Source organism: Theropithecus gelada, chromosome 10 (assembly GCF_003255815.1).
Source record: "Theropithecus gelada isolate Dixy chromosome 10, Tgel_1.0, whole genome shotgun sequence".
Lineage (NCBI taxonomy): Eukaryota > Metazoa > Chordata > Mammalia > Primates > Cercopithecidae > Theropithecus > Theropithecus gelada.
Genome location: NC_037678.1, coordinates 92,741,218 through 92,761,109, shown reverse-complemented (window position 1 = coordinate 92,761,109; position 19,892 = coordinate 92,741,218). Strand labels below are relative to the sequence as shown.

Genomic DNA, 19,892 nt, shown 5'->3' with positions numbered 1-19,892 from the left:
AACAAAAATGGATGGAAAAGGAGGATTCAGGATTAGCAGGCTTTTATCAAATTCTTGAATACCTGAGATGTGTTTGCTTTAGTCTTACCTAAAGATTGGTGAAAATGACAACTAAATTCTGCCATCAAAATTTGTCATTATGTAATACAAAAGAGTAGTCAATTTGTTGGATTTTAGTCCAAACGGTCATATTACATTTTATATTATTTTTACTCAATAGAATATGCTGTCAGCACCAAAGAACTGAGATATAAATTAGTTTTCCAGAGAGAAGAAATTAGCCCTTTAAGTTTATAATTGCTAATAAAAATTTTCACAAATATATTCTGTTCTATGTCATCTTAACTAAAATATACTACAGAATATTTCTGTTTTCAAACTCTGCAGGGCCATGATTATAAACATAAGTAAAATAGTCTGTTGTAATGCAGGGAAGCTGTGTGAACCTCTGGGGTGTAGAGTTCTGTTTGTTCCTATATAACAAACTGCTAGATACTCCTACTGTTTACCTCCCACTTGCCTAATCCAGGAAGAATTACACGTTGTCATGGGAAACCAGAAAACAGATAAGCAAGCATGTTAAATCAGTAACCTTAACAATATACATAATTTAGAGTCAAGAGGCTCCGCTCTAAGGTCTGCAACACAGGGACTCTCCAATCTCAAAGCACTGGTGGATTAACAGCTGCCATTTCCTTGTGAATCAGAGGTCTTTTAAAATGGATTTGCAAGTTCAGAGCTGTGTTCTCAGTGAATGCCATGAATTTTGGAAAACTTACCTGACTACAGTGTTCTGTGTCAGATCCCTTAACATAGGAACAGGAGAACATACTATTCTAGAAGGAAACAAGAGAAGAAACATCTATCTGTAAACTAACCTTTTAGGTAAGTGGAAATAAGATGTTGCTACGTTTGTTAGTCTTCAGAAAAGATAAATCATTAGAATGCACTAACACAAACAATAAAACCATTTATATCTTTAAAAAAACAGTAAGTACCACATAAATGAAATGGCTAACTATTAACATAAGGCATTCAATCTCATTAACACTCAGAGAACTGCAAATATAAACCACAAGATGTCAATAAGCATCCACCAGACTGACAGAAATTAAAGTTGTGACAAGGGTTTGTCAAAATGTAGAGAAACAAGATCTCTCACAAACTGCCACTGGGATTACAACACAGTGTAACCACTTTGAAAAACCATCTAGAAATATTATCTAGAAAAAAAATGAAGATACACATACTCTATGGCCAGCAGTTCCATTCCTGGAAATGTACCCTTGAGACGTGGTTCACAAACTCTGGTCTCAGAACCCTTTTACCTTCTTAAATCTCAAAGGGCTTTTATTTATAGTGGTTATATTTATGAACATTTACCCATTAAAAATTATGACTATGAAATTTTAAAATAATTAAAGATAACCCTACATGTTAACATAAATAACATTCTTATGAAAAGCTATTTTTTACAAAGCAAAACAATGTCATTGTTGTACGTACACTTTCAAAAATCTTATTAGTATCTGGTTAGTATCTGTTTAATAGCTACTTTCCTCTGCTTCTATCTCTTGAGAGGCCTCTGAAAAACTCCACTGTGCACTCAAGAGAGAAAGTATAAGAAAAGCAAGTAACACCATAACATCTTAGTATCATTATGAAAAGAGCTTTGACCTTCGGGATATCCTGCAAGGGACTCCCAGATCTCCCTGCACAAGGTGACACAGCTCCTATAAAGAGCTGGGCTTTGGACCCAAGCCTTTTTCAGTCAGCAAGGTTTTGTCTTATTTTAAACACAATTTTCTCACTATTATTAGAAAATAAACATTTAGACAACAAGGAAAAAAATCCTAACTAAACTTCCTTCCAGTCACCTCAATTATATACAAAATGAAACTTACTGATCTGGAAGAATGGCTTCTTCATCCAAAGAAAACTTTCCTTGAATCCCATGACATAGTTCAGGGGGTACATCCACTGGCTGTGGAAAAATGCATTCCTGATCTCATATGCAAAGAATGGAAAACTGGGACTCAAGCAGATTCTTGAGTGTTCATAGCAGCATCATTCATAAGAGCCGAAAGGCAGAAACAAACCCAGTATTTACCAATAGATAAGTGGATTAAAAAGTACGCATACAAATAGAGTATTATTCAGCCATAAAAAGGTATGAAATTCTGATACATGCTACAATATCAATGAACCTTGAAAACATTATGCTAACTGAAATAAGCCAGACACAAAGCCAATACAAAATACTGTATCATTTCACTTATATGAAGTATCGAGAACACAGCTATCAAATTCACAGAGGTAGAAAGTAGAAGTTACTAGAGAATGAGAAGGGCAGAATGAGGAGATATTATTTAATATTATTTAAAAGGTACAGAAATTATATTCGGGAAGATGAAAAAGTTCTGAAAAAGTGTTGATGGTTATACAACACTGTAAATATACTTAACGCCACAGAATTATAACCACTTAAAAATGGTTACAATGGTAAATTTTATGTTATGCATATTTTACCACAATTTTAAAAAGTGCATTTCTAATTAACCAAATTGCGTAACATACCTCTGTGGAACCTGTCTGGTACAGCTCTAAAATGAAGTCATGGAGTGGGTGATGTTTCCCCACAAATAAGACATCACCTCCAAGGCTGTTTCTTCTGGCTAGGGGGAAAGAAAAGAATAAGACCTACACATAAAAAACTGCAAGACCAATTTTTATGAGCATAAAACAAGGGAAAGCACCTAAATGTTAAGAATTTAATTATAAAATTTATGAAAAATAATTTTAAAGTGGTAAGTTAGACAAGAGTAAGTTCTAGTATTTGATAGTACTGTGAGGAAGTTAGTAATTTATTACATATTTAAAAATAGAAGAAAAAAACTATAATGTTCCCAACACAAAGAAAAGATAAATGTGAGATTATGGATATCCCAATTACCCTATTTTGATCAGCACATATTGTATATAGGTATCAAAATACCACATGGACCCCAAAAATATGTAACTATTACGTATCAATTAAAAACAAATTTTTTAATTATAGTGATAATCTAAATGTGTGATGTACCTCTATGGGGAAAAAAAAATATTTTAACAAAAAAGTTTCAAAAAGATCATTAAAAAAAAAACCCACTGAAATATATATAAACATACTGCAAGATAAAGGACAATGTTTTCTTATTTATAATAAACTCAATTTCTTAGTATAATACATAATCATTCCCTGGGGAAACACAGACAGTGTCATCTGATGAAAAGATCGTTCTAAAAGACAATCTTTTTGATATAGAAATTGTTTCTAGAGGCTTATTATAATGGTATTAAATTTTTCAATAGAGCCCAGCTTTGCAATTTCTGAATATGAATACTTTTTATTGTCAGTATTAATTACAAAATACCTCCTTTTATGTCATATTTCAAGTTAGCACTCTAAAAGCATATGCTTTTGTTTCACCCTAACCTTTGAAACAAAGTAGTTATTATTGGGGGGGAAGGAGGAGTAGGGGAGAAGGCAGATGGAGAAAATGAATAATATCTTCCCAACAGGCAAAAGATACTTTCGTGCGTGCATATCATATAAGAATCAAAATGTCAAAGGATATTGTTGAAGTATTGCTTTTTTAAAAATTTAACAAATACTTGTAAGTTAAAACATTTTATTTAACTACTACTCAACTTACAGATAATGAATTAAGAAGTAAAGTCAACGTCTGTAATAAGAAAATAAAATCAATGATTTATGCCCCCCTTTATGGGAAATTTGACAAATGGGGGAAGGAAGGTCTAATTTTATACAGAAATATAAAGTGTATATTACGCAGATCAATGTTAACTAAGACATATAATTCTTACTCTCTTCTGGAGTGAGGTCTGGGTATACCTCTTCTAGGGCAGCTCGTAGCCTTCGCTCATCCACAAATGGCAAGAGAGCAACACCTGGGAAAACAAGTGCAAATGAACCACCCCTGCTACCAGGATCACCCAAATTCCAATTTATCATTGGTCGAAATCAACCTTTCTAGTAGAGTTTCCTTGCTGATACAAAAACATTTTGGAACTGAACTCTTATTGTCTCATTAAGCCAAAACTCAGATGCTAATATTTTCCATGTAGTGGCAGAAGAAAAAATTCTACATATTTTCTATTCTTTAATGGCTTATATGGAAAATCATGTTTTCTGAATCTTAACTCCATGGTGATAAGTATTTTAAATAAATGAACAAATGGCTACCTGGATACCAGTATATGTTCTCACTTTAGTTACTAAGATGCCCCCAAGCAAGCCAGTTACTCTCCCTAGGGCTTAAGCATGTCCTTTCATCTTTCTAGTACTTGGTTTCATCTTTTGTAAAATGAGAGCATTTCAACCAAAATACTCAATTCTGTTCAACCAGAATTCAAGGATCTCCTCCTGCTCTAAAATTCCATAGTATTCTTTTTACATTTTAAAGCCTACTAATTATATACAAAAAATTTTTAAAGACTTGCTTAAATAACTTGGGGGCAGGGGATAGAACAGAGGCTATTCATTTGGGGCTTAAAATGATCCTCTGGAGTATGCTGAAATTAAGGGCACTTATTTGGACCCAGATGCATAATTTTTGAAGAAGCACATCACTAATACAATGCTGTAAGAAAAATATACAAAGTTATTGAAGCATATATATTTTCTGCTATACACAGTATACGTAGTATTTTGGCTAAATAAAAATTTTAAGATACATAGCAAAGACAAATGCTAAATAGTGTTAAATAATTCTGAAACTACTGCTACTCAAAACCACTGTTATTTGTGACTATTCCCTTTAAAATTATGAGAAATGAAAAGGTTTCCAAGTCTTAATTATTTAGCTACTGCATTTTCAAAGTTAGGAAACATGTTCAATTTTACTACCTAGTAAGATATATTTTTTTAATTTTTAAGATAAGGTCACCCAGGCTGGAGTGCAGTGGCATGATCATTTCTCATTGCAGTCTCAAACTCGCAGCCTCAGTCTCAGACTCACAGCCTCAAGCAATCCTCCCACTTCAGCCTCCTGAGTAGCTGGGACTACAGGCACATGCCACCACCACACCCAGCTAATTTTTAAAATTTTTGTAGAGATGAGGTCTCCTTGTGTTACCCAGGCTGGTCTCAAATTCCTCGTTTCAAGCAATCCTTCCAACTTGGCCTCCCAAAGTCCTGAGATTACAGGCGTGAGCCACTGCACCTGATTTTTTTTTTTTTTTAAGTTAAAAAGAAACTAAGTTCTAGTATGAATTTTGAATGGCTTAAAAGAGTGATTTCAAGGATCTTAATATCTAACATGTGAGTCAAGTTATTTCAATTACTGGTAAACACATGAAGAAAACCTAGGAAATTGCTAAAATATTATTTAGTCATACACTTAAGAGAAATATATCAAGGGGAAACTACAGCATCATGTAGCTTGTTTTCTACCCACTACATTTAAGATATATATACATATATGTGTCCTACCCAGTACTTTTATATATATATATATATAAAACCATGCTACATATTTTTATATATATATTATATATACAATAAGACTTTTCTACAGTATCAATTCCAGAAGCTAAATCCAATCAGTTAACAATGTGAAGTGTTACTCAACAGCAAGAAAGTTACTAAGCAATAAATTGGCCCTACTGGCCAGCATAGAAAGGAATGCCTTACATCCAGATATGACAGAGCTAGAGTGAGCTGATAGTAAGCATGAGAAGAGCAGCTACTGTTTTCTGAACACTTCCTATGTTATATGCATTATCTCACTGAATTCTTTCAATACCCAGAGGGAGCCCAAGTAGTGGTAATAACTTAGGTATTACACAGTCACTTTGAACATGAGCTCAGTATCAGACTTTCTGAGTTCAGGTCTTAACTCTGCCACTATGTGACTTGATGGAATTACTTAAATTTTCTATTCATCTATAAAATATACAGCAATCAAAACTACTATGCTATATATCTACATAGTACTAGGCAAATGGACCAAAATGATATTGCCTTTAAATAACGTATGTTGGGCCCAGTGCGGTGGCTCACACCTATAATCCCAACACTTTGGGAGGCCGGGGCGGGTGGATCCCCTGAGGTCAGGAGTTCAGGATCAGCCTGGTCAGCATGGCAAAACCCCACCTCTACAAAAAATACAAAAAAATTAGCCGGGTGTGATGGCACACACCTGTAATCCCAGCTACTCAGGAGGCTGAGGCAGGAGAATTGCTTGGACCTGCGAGACAGAAGTTACAGTGAACCAAGATCACGTCACTGCACTCCAGTATGGGTGACAGAGTGAGACTCTGTCTTTAAAAAAAAAATTACATAAAATGTTGATAAGCACAAGTTTAAAAATGTTGAAGTATCCAGATATATTTTATCTTCTATTAAGATGTATTCATCCAGGTAAGAGTTTAAGTATCGTCATTACTTTCACTAAGTAAGTTTTAAAAACATGTATGAGGAAGAAACTATATTTCCCAACAGTACTAAATTTTACCTCAAGAAAAGTGTGTTCTTGCTACTGAGCTAAGTAAAAATATTTATATAAAACATTGCATAAAATACAAAAATATCTGAGGTCAAAATTTAAACCCATCCTAAAATTCATGTGAAATCTCAAGGGACCTTGAATAAGAATAAAGTTGGAAAACACAACTGCTGACTTCAAAACTCACTACGAAGCTACAGCAATTATAACAGTATAGCATTGGCATAAGAATACATAGCTCAATGGACTAGAACAGAAAGCCCAGAAACAAACCTTTACATATATGGTCAATTGATTTTCAACAAGAGTGCCAACTTATTCAATGGGGGAAAGAATGGTCTTTTCAACAAGTGGTGCCAGGAAAACTGGATATGCACATGCAAAAGAATGAAGCTGGACCATTACCTTACACCATATACAAAAATTAACTCAAAATGGATCACAGACTTAAATGTAAGAGCTAAAACTGTATAACTTTTAGAAGTAAACATAGGAAGAAAGATCCATGATGTCGGATTTGGTAAAGATTTCTTGGATATGACACCAAAAGCACAAGAAGCAACAAAAAAGATAAATTTGATTTCATCAAAATTTAAAACTTGTGTGCATCAGAGGACATCACAAAAAACAAAATCAATCCCAACTCAAAATTGGGCAAAGGACCTGAAAAGACATTTCTCCAAAGATTTAGAAATGGCCAAAAAGCAAACGAAATGATGTTCAGTATCACTCATCATTAGGGAATGCATATCGCCACCACAGTGAAATACCATTCACACCCATTAGCATGGTTATTACTAATGAAAACAAAATAACAAATGTTGGAGAGGATGTGAAGAAATCTAAACTCTTGTACATTATCTCACTTTTCCCCTAGAGTTAAGTTATATTGAAAATATCCCATCAGTGAAAGAAATAATACATACCACAATGACAGAGTTGACAAGTCACCTGCATGTTTATATACTTATCTACTTAATAAACCCAATGATTTAATAATTTATTTATTTAACAAACACAAACATATATTTCCTTCTTAATTAATTTACTTTTACATCTCTCACTGTCCTATGCATCTTCTCTCTCTGCTTTAATCAAGACATCCTCCACAAAGCATCTTGAAAAACCCGAATCTCCAATCCATTTAACATGGAATAATACATGATCATGAAGCACACAACACTTATATAACCCCAATGGGTGCATTTCCATGATCATTCCACTGAAGTGATATGATACTTCCGCTACTACATAAATCAAGCCAACTCCAAAGCCTCATGATTTTTCAATTTGTAAATTATATTATTTACTCCCCTTTGTCTCAAGACTCTCTGTAAGCCATTTCATTGGCCATTCCAACCACAGGGAACAATAAGAAAAAAATGAAAATATGATTTTACCAAATGTGTTTATTACCCTAGGAAAATGTTTGGTGGAAGAAAGGGTTAAATAATTTGCTGCAGGATGGCTTTAGTGTGAAACAATAGCTGGTTTACAGTGTAAGAGATATTTCTTTATTGTATTTTACATTCAATCATCATCACATATTGGTTGAGTGGTAAACAGCACCTTAAAGTTAGTATTAATTTTATATAGCCATTCCTACAAAATCTGTTAATGGAATGAAAAAGTAGCAGGAAAAGTAATGATCAACATCAAGTATTTAAACTAAATAAAAGTTTCTGGCATATTTTTCAAAAGTTTCCATGGAGTATACGTAAATCTCCACATGGACACTCCTGTGTTTCTGTATTTCTCAGCAACCTCAAAAGGTGTTAATGAGCTACTGACCACTGAATGTAACAAGCCCCATTAATTAATCACAAAGGAAATAAAAGATGTAATTATCAACCTATTTCAACCCAATTTACTGCTTCTAAGAATGTTATAATTAAATTTACTATTAATCATTGCTAATCCCAAGTTGGATGGAGAAATATCAACATTTCACATATAATTCTGAAAATATTTACCTTTTAGAGTATTTATTTATGAGACAGGGCCTCACTCTGTCCCCCAGGCTGGAATGCGGTGGCGCAATCATGGCTCCCTGTAACCCAAACCTCCCAGACTCAAGCAATCCTCCCACCTCAGCCTCCCAAGTAGATGGGACTACAGGTGCAAGCCACCACGCCAGACTAATTTTTGTATTTTTTGTAGAGATGAGATTTCACCACGTTGCCCAGGCTAAAATATTTATCTTTTACAGAATTCTTTCATTTCAAAAATTATGTTTGCTCATAGTTTTACCAGAAAAGAACATCTAAATTTTACCTTGCCATGCATATTTCTTCCCATTCAAATCAATAGCAAAATCTTCAGGATAGAAGTCAATTATACTAGAATCCTGTATCAGGGAGAAAAGTAAAGAATCAAAACAGAAGTCACACATCTCTGTTATAAAGAATTTGATATGACTTTCATTCAAGTTATAAGGTCTGATGAGAAAATAAAGTACATTCCTTTTAAAAAAATGTTGAGATATTAGGTCATTAATCCCAAGTATAGTAAAACAAAATGAACAATGTTATTTTAAAAGATGAAAAGAAAAAGCATTATTGTAGAAGAATTTTAGAATTGACAACTACGGGCCTCAGGCAGGCAGAAAGTAAAGGGTTTACGTACTCTAACACTTCCTACTTTCTGGCTGGGTCTCACTCTTTCTAGCTAGCATACAAAACAAGTGCACAGGTGATTTTGGGTAAGGCAGTCTCCTCATCTCTGGTGGCTACCATATATGGCTGGAACAAATAAAATTAAAGACTTACAGGTAGCTAGAGAACAAAATGACTGTTATAAAAATTTCTCCCCAGCCAGGCGCAGTGGCTCATGCCTGTAATTCCACGACTTTGGGAGGCCAAGGTGGGCAGATCAAGAAGTCAGGAGATCGAGACCATCCTGGCTAACACAGTGAAATCCCACCTCTACTAAAAATACAAAAAATTAGTCAGACGTGGCGGCAGGCGCCTGTAGTCCCAGCTACTCAGGAGGCTGAGGCAGGAAAATGGTGTGAATCCGGGAGGCAGAGCTTGCAGTGAACCAAGCTAGTGCCACTGCACTCCAGCCTGGGCGACAGAGCAAGACTCCATCTGGAAAAACAAAACAAAACAAAACAAACAAACAAAAAATTTCTCCCCAAAACAAACCAATCTACTGTGTAGGGCCAAAGAAAGCAGGAAATATATGTGTGTTTGGAGTAAAAAACATACTTTCTTTCTGTACTTCACTGTTTAACTATCAGCTGCAAAAGCAATTGTAACTAATAGTAATAAAATGTATGACAAAAATCCTGTCACCCACACATTCAAAACACTGAGACTCACAGGATCACTCATGAGCTTCCGCCATGATGGAGGTAGAAAATTACCACTTGCAGCTGGAAAAACTCCCATAAGTTGTTCCAGTGGTTTAAACTGCAAAAAAAAAAAAAAAAAAAAAAAGTTAAAAGACCCAAGATTATTACCTAATCCAAAATTTTATAAATTTTATGACTTTTAAGTAATTAAGCTTACCGGTTTTGTACCCTTCTCAAAATCAGATGGCATGTCTGCAATGCCTTCAAAGTCTGAAGCAAATGGTGCATAATGAAATGGATAATACCACTTCCAGGAAGCACAGCCCTAGAATCATTAAAAAGTAACAACAAAATCAAAAGCCTACGTTAATGATGAACACAATTAAAAAAACAAAAATTAGACTGTTAACCTATAATACTCTATTCATAAAACATATGACTTTTGGTATATATTCCAAATACCGATCTTTTCCATGACTCCTAAAAATTGTTTAAGTTTGAAGTTTCTAATTCATATCAATGGCTCTTTGACTTTAAAAATATTACAAACCATCTTTGAAAAATCAGTAGTTCCTGCCAAACTTCATATTCACAAACACAATTTGGTGAAAATTTCTATCCTTAAAATACATTTGGTGACATTTCTTTCCATCTCTAGAGCTGTCATCATCAAGTAAAACCAAAAGCAATCACAGCTGACATTTACTGAGCATGTAAGGTGGTAGGAGACATTATTGGAACAGCGGTTTAGAGTAAAACAGCCATGAGTTTCATTTTAAAATTCACCATTATATTTCCACCTGACAAGTTTCTTTTGACTATAAAAACATGTGAGTAAACACACCAACAAGAAAACAAAAGCAAGTTATACTCATAGGAAAGATATCTAACATGTGTTTTGACAGTGTCTAGTGAATTTAAATCTTGACAGTAGGAGTAAAACATGCAAACAGAGTACTTAATAGTCAATATTCAGTGCACTGCGTTACTGTCTACTTGTCAACAAACTTCATCTATTCCCAGGTCACACCAAATTTAACTTGGTTTGCTCTCTAAGCACGAAACCAGATATTAACTATCAGCGTTACAATCCTCAATATGTCTACCTAATCTCTCACCAATTATCAAAAGGTAGGATACAGGTTATTCCAATTAGAATGTGCTTCATGTATCATCACTATATTATGAAAAGGATAGCATTCAAATTCCTTTAGAATTCTTACTGGTATTTTCCAGGCTTTGTCCTCTGTTCAGTCATTTAGTGACTGTCAATTCATTACTCAGTTATTTTTGTACTCCAATTTTAAAAGCACTAACCTTTCATCATCTTAAAGACAAAGTGCAGTCAATCACATTCTTGATGCTGAAAATACTTTTAACAAAAATTAGCTTTGGTTCTATATTAATACCTAAGAAGCTTCCAAGTCTTCACAAATAAATATTTACAATTATGGACTTCTGAATAGGGAGCTTTAAAAAATGAGCCTGGGTTTGTTTTCAGGATCCAGCTCAATAATACTATTAGTACAGAAATTACCTGGCTGGGCGCAGTGGCTCATGCCTGTAACCCCAGTACTTTAGAAGGCCGAGGCAGGTGGATCACGAGGTCAGGAGTTTGAGACCAGCCTGACCAACATAGTGAAACCCCATCTCTACTACATACACAAAAATTAGCCGGGCGTGGTGGTGCACTCTGTAATCCCAGCTACTCATGAGGCTGAGGCAGGAGAATCGCTTGAACCCAGGAGGCGGAGGTTGCAGTGAGCCAAGATCGCAACATTGCACTCCAGCCTGGGTGACAGAGCAAGACTCCGTCTCAAAAAAAAAAAAAAAGAAATTACTATTTTTCTTAAATGATTAACTACAAAGTCAGAGGAAAATATTCTTTTTGTACCTGGTAATAATATCTAAGAACCCAGCAAAGTCCTTCAACGTACGACTGCACAACTTTCCGACGGAATTTCTCATCAGCTGCATCCACATCAAATTTGTTCTTGTAGTACCTCTGCTTCCAGCCAGCTTCCCATAACCTAAAACCAGGCACAGCTCATGTATGCTGAATTAACACACCTTCAGTAACAGGCTGTCTACCAACTTATACCCCAAATCAATTTATATTTAATATCCAGGGGAAATGTGAAAGAGTTAAACAGTCATGCTAACACAGATTCATTTAATTATTTCTAAAAAGTCTAATTTCATAGGATTTATTATCAACTTAAAGACAGTTAAACACACCCCAGTCACTGATTCTGGTAAGAGCATTATAAAACCACATTTTAAAAATGTTATTGAAAAAGATATACAACACATGTTTGCTCAAATTTTACTACTACTTTACATGTTTCTTTTTACAATTCTAAAGCTACATTTTAAGCTTCAAATATTGAAGATATTTTATATAGTTCAAGTTCCTTAGTTTGTTAAAATATATTTAAACCATACAAAGAAAGTCAACTAAATTACTTAAGACTCACACAGGTAACTTTTTTAAATGTAAAAAATAAATTTATAAAAGAATAATCTAGACATTAGGCAGAAATTATGTGTATACCTACTCTCTCTATCCTTGCTTGGGCCTTATCCCTCTTTCAGCTAAGAGCTGTTGATGGCTTAAGGAAAGGAGATAGAGATATATATAGAGAGACATACACATTCTATATCTCTATATATCTATGTATACATATACACACACAAACATGTATGTTATGGTAAAATCTAGAAGCAGGTCAATGAATCCACTAAATTATCATTCATCACTGAAAATACAATGTGACCAACCACATTTTCACCCAATGTATTATTTTTTTTTAAGAATCCATTTCTTATTCTCTAAGATTTAACATTTAAGGAACATGAAGAAGCCAAAGAACACTTTTAAAAACATCAGAACAGATCAAGAACATCAAGATGATTCTCCATTTAGGCCTCTTTTCCACGTGCCAGATTTCACATATTAATTGCAGTCATGTTTCAGAATATACCATATCAGTTTTAATCTACCCCTCCCACAACACAAAAGATTCATAGAATAACAATTAGAAATATCCCCTATCCATAAGGTGGATTATCACTATTTTACAGAAAATATTAATGAAAAAATGCTAAAAGCCCCAAGCATTTCTTGGTAGAGGCATTTCCACCCTTAATTATCCTCTAGGATTAAACAATAAAATACTAAACAAATCAAGTTACCTATTAAACTAGTATTGATCATGATGGCTACATAGTAAACAAAATCAAAGACATGCTGTAAGAGGAAAATCCAAAGTACAGAAAGTAGAGGATAGAAACTAAAGATATACAGAGTAAGTAAATGTTCAGTCACAAGTAGACATGGATCTGAAATCAAAGGATGTTAGAAAAATGCAGAACCACACATGACCCTTGCAAAGTTTCTAATCATAAACACAAATCACATACTTTCCATGTCCTGCAAAAGCAGCATGAGCTGTAGGTGACTACCGTCTTGTTTACCTTTGAAATAGATTGTTTTCCTAAATTCTTAATGAGCTACAATTATTGAGATTGTTGGCCTTTTGCACTTGGAGCCCACGGTTCAAATCTGGATTTAATTACATGAGAGGTTGTTAATCTTATTATATAATGATCTCAAACTTCAGGATGAATTAAAGAATCAGCTTCCTATTTTAAATTTGAAGTATACAGTTAAAGGGAAACTCCTCTCATGAAATATAATTGTGCATATGCAAGTTTGTGGTTTTTAAAAAACATACATATTGATCTCTTAACAGAATGATTTCTGCATATTTCATTTTGAGGAAGAACTCTTTCAATTGAGAAGATTAAGGCAAACTATATTAAGTGTCTAAGTATAACTGAACTTTCTAGGTTAAGCAGCTTGAAAATTTAATCAGTCTCCAAACAGCAACATTCAGATCACATAGTCAGAGCTAAACACCTCATGTCTAGCCGATCTTGTGCCTGGTCTCAGAGGAAACAGTGGATTGGAGGACGAAAGCCTGCACGCATACTAATCTAGACACTTAGGTTTAACAGCTATAGCTTACACATCTCGCTGGAATTTACTGACTATTCTAACCCTCCACATTAATTACTGATGGATAAAAAGATCACAGGCAAGCATCTGAAGGCACTGCTGCTCTAAGCTAAATAGCATTAATTAGACTGCATCTATTTCAGCAATTTCCTATCAAAGTGCTACCAAAAAATGGCTTCACCTGACGTTATCCTCTGGCTCAGGTTCACTGTCACTGTCTTCTGCTTTTCGCTTAATTCCTCCTATTGGAGACGGGGAGCCATCAGATGTGAAACTCGTATTAGGAGATATTGAAGGACTCTGCAGACAATGATGACATTACAGAGGAAGGATTTCATTATTCATTTTACATAAGAAGGTGCATCCAACCATCACTACTTACCGTGTTTCAAGTAACATTTTTAAAGCTACTACGTAGAGATGGTAAACATATTTAGAAGTTACAGAGACTGATCTTGCTCCATTTCACTTCCCCTCAAAAGAAGTAATGTAATACCCAAACTTCCCATGCTTAAACTGAAAAGAATTAACACTATTAGGACAAAAAAAAAAAAAAATGTTTCTGAAGCAAAAAAAAAGTTTTAATTTTATAGATTTTTAAAAATTATAGTACTTGAATTTTATTTTCCCTTGGTGGTTCAAGTTCATTTGTGACAATCAATTGTAACAATTCCTGTTAGGAATTCACAATCATTTGCCACCTACCAAATGGCAAAGCTATGAGGGGAAAAAACATACATATATTTTATATATATGTATAGTTCTATGTTATATATAAAATGTATTACATATATAGCATATATATAATAATAGATGTAATAATATATAAAATAGCTAATGCTGGTGAGAATGCAATTAAATGTTTAATTAAGTCTTCAACCTAGTACAACCACTCTGAAAAGCAAATTTAATGAGACTGTGTTAGAAAACTTAAATTACTTTATATGTTCTGTTTTAAAAGTCAATCTATAAATAAAAATCTATTAGTCATCTTAGAAAAATGCAGATTTTATTAGTATTTCAGAGACTTAGCTGTCACTTTAAATTCAGTATTATCTTCCCATTGTACCTAACTCAATTAACATAATAGTTTAATTTTAAGTAACATATTTTAATATAACCCTAACATATTTTAATATTTAACCTAAAAAATTAAAAGAAAATCTTCTGCAACTTTAGTTACTCAGGCTAAAGGACCACATCACCAAAAACATAAGGGGCAGAAACATTTCCACAGTCAAATTTTTCTTCTGTTACTCACAGTGTATTAGCTATTTCAAGTAAATTGAATTTTTTTTAAACTGAGAGCACAGAAGGCCATTTAAATGATATAACAATTACAGTATCCACAGCATAAACACAGTTCATACCACGGGTCAAGAAAAGTTAAAAAAAATACGAAATCATATTTCACATAGAACTTAAGAGCGCTTCTCTTTTAAAAACGTATGTCAATGTTATTAATGAAAAGGTACAGACGATACTGTCAAAAAAAAAACCCAATAAAAATAAATACAGGAAGGCACTGTTGTACTTGGAAAACAAGGCAGGTATTACTGTATTTTAGTTATACAGATCTGAGTCTGAAATACCAAATTCAACCTTTACTGGCTGTGTGGCCTTGAACAATTTATTACTTAACCTCTATGAGCCTCATCTTAAAATGGGGATGATAATGTTCTGTTTCCTTACAAGTTATTGCAAGGATTAAACGCATCAATACATGTGAAAGATAACTGCCACGCTGCCTACCTGGTACATGGTGGTTAACCATTCAGTAAGTAATCACTATTGTTTTTTCAACACTACACTAATCCATTTCGATTAAATTATGAGAGCGACATTCCCATTAATTGTCTACAGAGAAGTTGTGTAAAAAGCAAACTTTAACAAAATTAATTATTGACTAACAAAATATAAACTCTATCTTTAGAAAACAAAAATACTAATATACTTTCTAGAAAAAAATGCTGTTCACCATTTAATGCTAAATCTCCACTGCTCTGCCTCTACCAACAAAAATATTCCTTTCTCAACATAACCAGATTCACATAAATTCAAATTTCTTCTTAAGCTGTTTTTTAATCAAATTAGATATAATGAAACCACACTGAAGAATGCTAAATATAAAACCACATATACAAGGAAATGGAAGCTATTTAATAAAACACTAAGAATGTTAATCATCAGTAGACAAGTACTAGAGACTACAACCCAACAGCTCAGAAAAATAAAACAACAGAAATCTGTAACTTAAATGGCTCCCTTTAAATAAACCGGTAATTTGGCTTCAAAATTTCCTTAAATTTAGAACATTCTAGGTGAAAATCTCACTCTATGAAGATTCGAATTCTATACCTCCTCTATATAGAAATAATTGTGGCTAGGTGAAAATCCCACTCTGCAAAGATTCGAATTCCATACCTACTCTATATACAAATAATTGTGGCAAGGGGAGTTAATTAAGACAGAATCAAAGAAGCAACCTCATCACCAATCTCCCCATTACTACTCCTGCGGCAGATGTTATCGATCTACAGTCTGGTCCTGCAGCGTAATCCTACCGAGCCTGAAGATAACACTGGAATCCTTCTTGAAGCAACCACAGCTGGCAAATTTTAAACCTGCCTGCCTCCCAAGATCAAAAATAAAAAAAGTACTCTACCACCAACAGGGCATATGACAACACCAGTCACTCTCAGTTCTGCTCTGCAGGTATGGTAGTCACTAAAATCTTGAATGATGGGCATCAGCTATTTCCGTTCCATATGAGCATCAATAGGATAACTAACAGAATAACAAAAATTAAATATCCAAGCTTATTCAATTTCCTTGGATATATCATAGCAAAAGTGTATGTTCCTTCCTCTACTGTTAGATCAGGGTCTGTTCCCTCAGCCCTGCTGCTGTCCCACTGGGTATTCTGAGAGCTCATGGTTTATTTCCACTACAATAGGAAGGCGGTGGACAAAGTACAGCCTTGCAGGATAGGTTGATCTGCTTCTGGAGTTTGGATTACCAAGTTCAAATATGGAAGAATACAAGGCAAATAAATGCATGCAGTTGCTGAGTTCACAAACAGGGAGCAACCAGAGTTTGAATAGTAAGGGCTACCTTAAGATATTTATTCACATCTATTTCATGCTGAATTGGAGAGCCAGAGTTTATACCTAAGGAATACTATTTTGCAAAATGCTCACAACTGCCCACTGAAGGAAAGGGGAAGTAAGGGAATAAAACCCATCCTCCTCCTCTTGCCCCAGCTTTGAGACATATGGATGTCCCTTGACAAGCTTCTAGCACCATTCACCACCCTATTCTTTGGAGAAGGGGGAAGTAGTGTGTGGTTCATCTGCATTACAAAAACACTGCAGCCACTTGGCGTATTTTTGAGACAGGGTCTCACTCTGTCACCCAAACTGGAATTAGCTATCTCTTTATATTTGCATGTTATCACCAATCCTACATGCTTTTCTTTCACATGATTTGGATATTTTCATATTGATAAAGATGGACTTAACAGAACTAAAAATATCTCAAGGCAAAGCAATTAAGAAAAATTATAAAACAAAACTCCAGGCTGTGATAAATTTCACACACACATCCCCCTGCAAGAGGTATGTGATATTCACCACTCTTAAATACCACATAAAAGTAAGCCACTTACAGAGTTATTCTGCATCCTCATTTCATAGGCTGCTTGTCTCGGATTACTGGCTACTTGAGAACCTGGTGAATTTCTTGAACCCAAGGCATGAGGAGTTAATATTCCACTAGGAGTGAAAGCTGGTTGATCTCTCTAACATAAATGGAAATTAATGTAGAAATTAAAATTAAATCACAACACAGATGACACAAAGGCGGCAATGGAATAAAGTCCAAACTGTAAGCACTTTACAAAACCCACTAAAAGACCAAATGATCTTCATTAATATTACAACGTCGTCTACACTTTGATTTGATGTTAACTTATACCTTCCAAACAATAGTGTATAATACTTAATAACTCTGCCCTAAAGTACATATAACACATTGTCCTGAAATATAGAGAAAATATTTCAAGTCTCATTATGCTAATCCACTGCTTTTTACAATTACAGAAAACATTCAAGACACAATTTCGGGCAAATAAAAACAATATAATTTAGGTTAAAAAAAAGTTGAGTTTGAGTTATACTTAGGAAATACAACTTTTTAAATTAATTTATTTATTTTTGAGGCGGAGTCTCACTCTGTTGCGCAGCCAGGAGTGCAGTGATGCGATCTCAGCTCACTGTAACCTCTGCCTCCCAAATTCAAGCGATCCTCTCACCTCAGCCTCTTGAGTAGCTGGGATTACAGGTGCACATCACCACACCCAGCTAATTTTTGTGGAAATACAATTTTCATTTACCCTTCACCTTGCTAGAATTTAACTCTTTATTTACAATTAATTAGATATAATTACAGCTAACATAGGTGATAATCTTGGCTGACTAAGATATTGACTAAAATAATAATATATAAGTAGAAACCAAACATGCCCCTCCCAATCTAAATGATTTTGAACCCACTGCAACAATAAATAATTCTACTTTTCTCCCTTCTTGTTTCCTGAAATTGCTTAATTCTAACAAAACGTAGTAAAAGTCAGTCCCTAAACTCCACAAGCTTGAAAATCTAGTAGGGAAGATAAGAAAACAAGAACTAAAGAAGTTAAATGTCTATAAAGCATTATGCAATTAGGTAAGAAAACATGTATCAGAGGTAGGAAGCACCAGAGTTAAAAGAAAGGATTGCTCAATCTGTACTATGAGCATAACCAAGAAGGGAGGCCTTGTAGAAAAGGTAGGATGTCAGTGAGCTGCAAAGTCAGAAATCCATTCAGATGTCACAAATGAACACAACACTCTTAGCAGGGACATGGTGTATTCAGAAGACAACAGGGGATATGCTGGACAGCTGGAATTCAACAAGATGACAGTGTGCTCTGAACACCAAACTAAGACAGAATTGGATTCTGAGGGGATTAAGGAGTCAGTGGTGCGTTTAGAGCAGAGAAACAAGTTTAGAGTGTTATGTTCTAGAAAGATTAATCTGACAAAGATGTAGAAACAAGAGTATAGTAACTTTCAAGGGGATACAAAAGATTGACCATTTTTACTTAAAAAACAATACTTGATTGCTGTAAACCATTCAAATAGCTAAGTGCCACCCACCTCTCACCTCCCAAGTGTATCCCTTCAGACACCAGAGCCTAGAGGACCTTCTTTAAAATCGACACCAGTGTTCTTTCTACAGGTAAAAAGGCAATTGGGTGGACACTTATGTCCCTGACCAAGTTCTACTCGACAAGGAATAAAGCTACTGTAATGAACATCTTTCTCAAATTGTAAAATTACGCTATTGCCAATCTCATGAAATCAATTAAAACTCACCTTCATTCTCTTTCTTTTTTCTTTCTGTCGTCTTCTAAAACTGTCCTAAAAGTATAAAATCCACATATTCTGTCAAATAATTACACAAAAATGTCAGAGTTAAGCATTACCAGGAATGATATGGGAGACAACTTAAGTTTTAAAGGACGACACCAGAAATTTAGGTACATGATTAAACCAGGCAACAAGACTATATGTTCAAAACGCTGCTTATCAGAACTTAACAATAGAAGACTGAATTTAGATACAATTTAATTGTTCTTAGTAATTCTGTTCAGAAAGCTTTTGAATCATTTCAGGAAAATGCAAAGCCATTACAAAGATCCTTGGTTTTATCCTGGAGCAAACAGGCTGTCAATATGGAGAAGACACAAGTAAGTTTTAAAAAAAAAAAAAAAAGCCTCAACAATTCTTAAGGTTTAGTTGAATGTAGTTAATAACTAAGGTATCCATTTTTTTAAAAATCAGCAAGACAATTTAATTAGACTCTGTTACCCAAAAAGGGCTCTCACTCTGTAGCATGCACGGCACAATAGAGAAAAGAGAGAAGTGGGACTCTATGCAAACATTATCCCCCACCCCAGCCAGATTCCATCAATCCAATGAAAAAAAGGAAGGAAATTCAGATGTATGCACAGCTTACTACTCTG

General features: G+C 34.5%; 1 protein-coding gene across 5 annotated transcripts in view; it reads right to left on the bottom strand.

Annotated features, from left to right (window-relative positions):
* Nucleotides 1–19,892, bottom strand: part of XRN2 (5'-3' exoribonuclease 2) — an 88,224-nt gene that overhangs the window by 32,487 nt on the left and 35,845 nt on the right. For all 5 annotated transcript variants that reach the window (XM_025398703.1, XM_025398704.1, XM_025398705.1 and 2 more), the window contains 11 exons: nucleotides 19,243–19,287; nucleotides 17,493–17,624; nucleotides 14,007–14,125; nucleotides 11,699–11,834; nucleotides 10,022–10,129; nucleotides 9,833–9,922; nucleotides 8,784–8,856; nucleotides 3,868–3,951; nucleotides 2,578–2,675; nucleotides 1,905–1,984; nucleotides 780–836 (listed from right to left, as the gene is read on the bottom strand). In XM_025398703.1, the coding sequence (XP_025254488.1) occupies nucleotides 780–836; nucleotides 1,905–1,984; nucleotides 2,578–2,675; nucleotides 3,868–3,951; nucleotides 8,784–8,856; nucleotides 9,833–9,922; nucleotides 10,022–10,129; nucleotides 11,699–11,834; nucleotides 14,007–14,125; nucleotides 17,493–17,624; nucleotides 19,243–19,287 (1,022 nt within the window). The remainder of the gene's footprint in view (nucleotides 1–779; nucleotides 837–1,904; nucleotides 1,985–2,577; nucleotides 2,676–3,867; nucleotides 3,952–8,783; nucleotides 8,857–9,832; nucleotides 9,923–10,021; nucleotides 10,130–11,698; nucleotides 11,835–14,006; nucleotides 14,126–17,492; nucleotides 17,625–19,242; nucleotides 19,288–19,892) is intronic.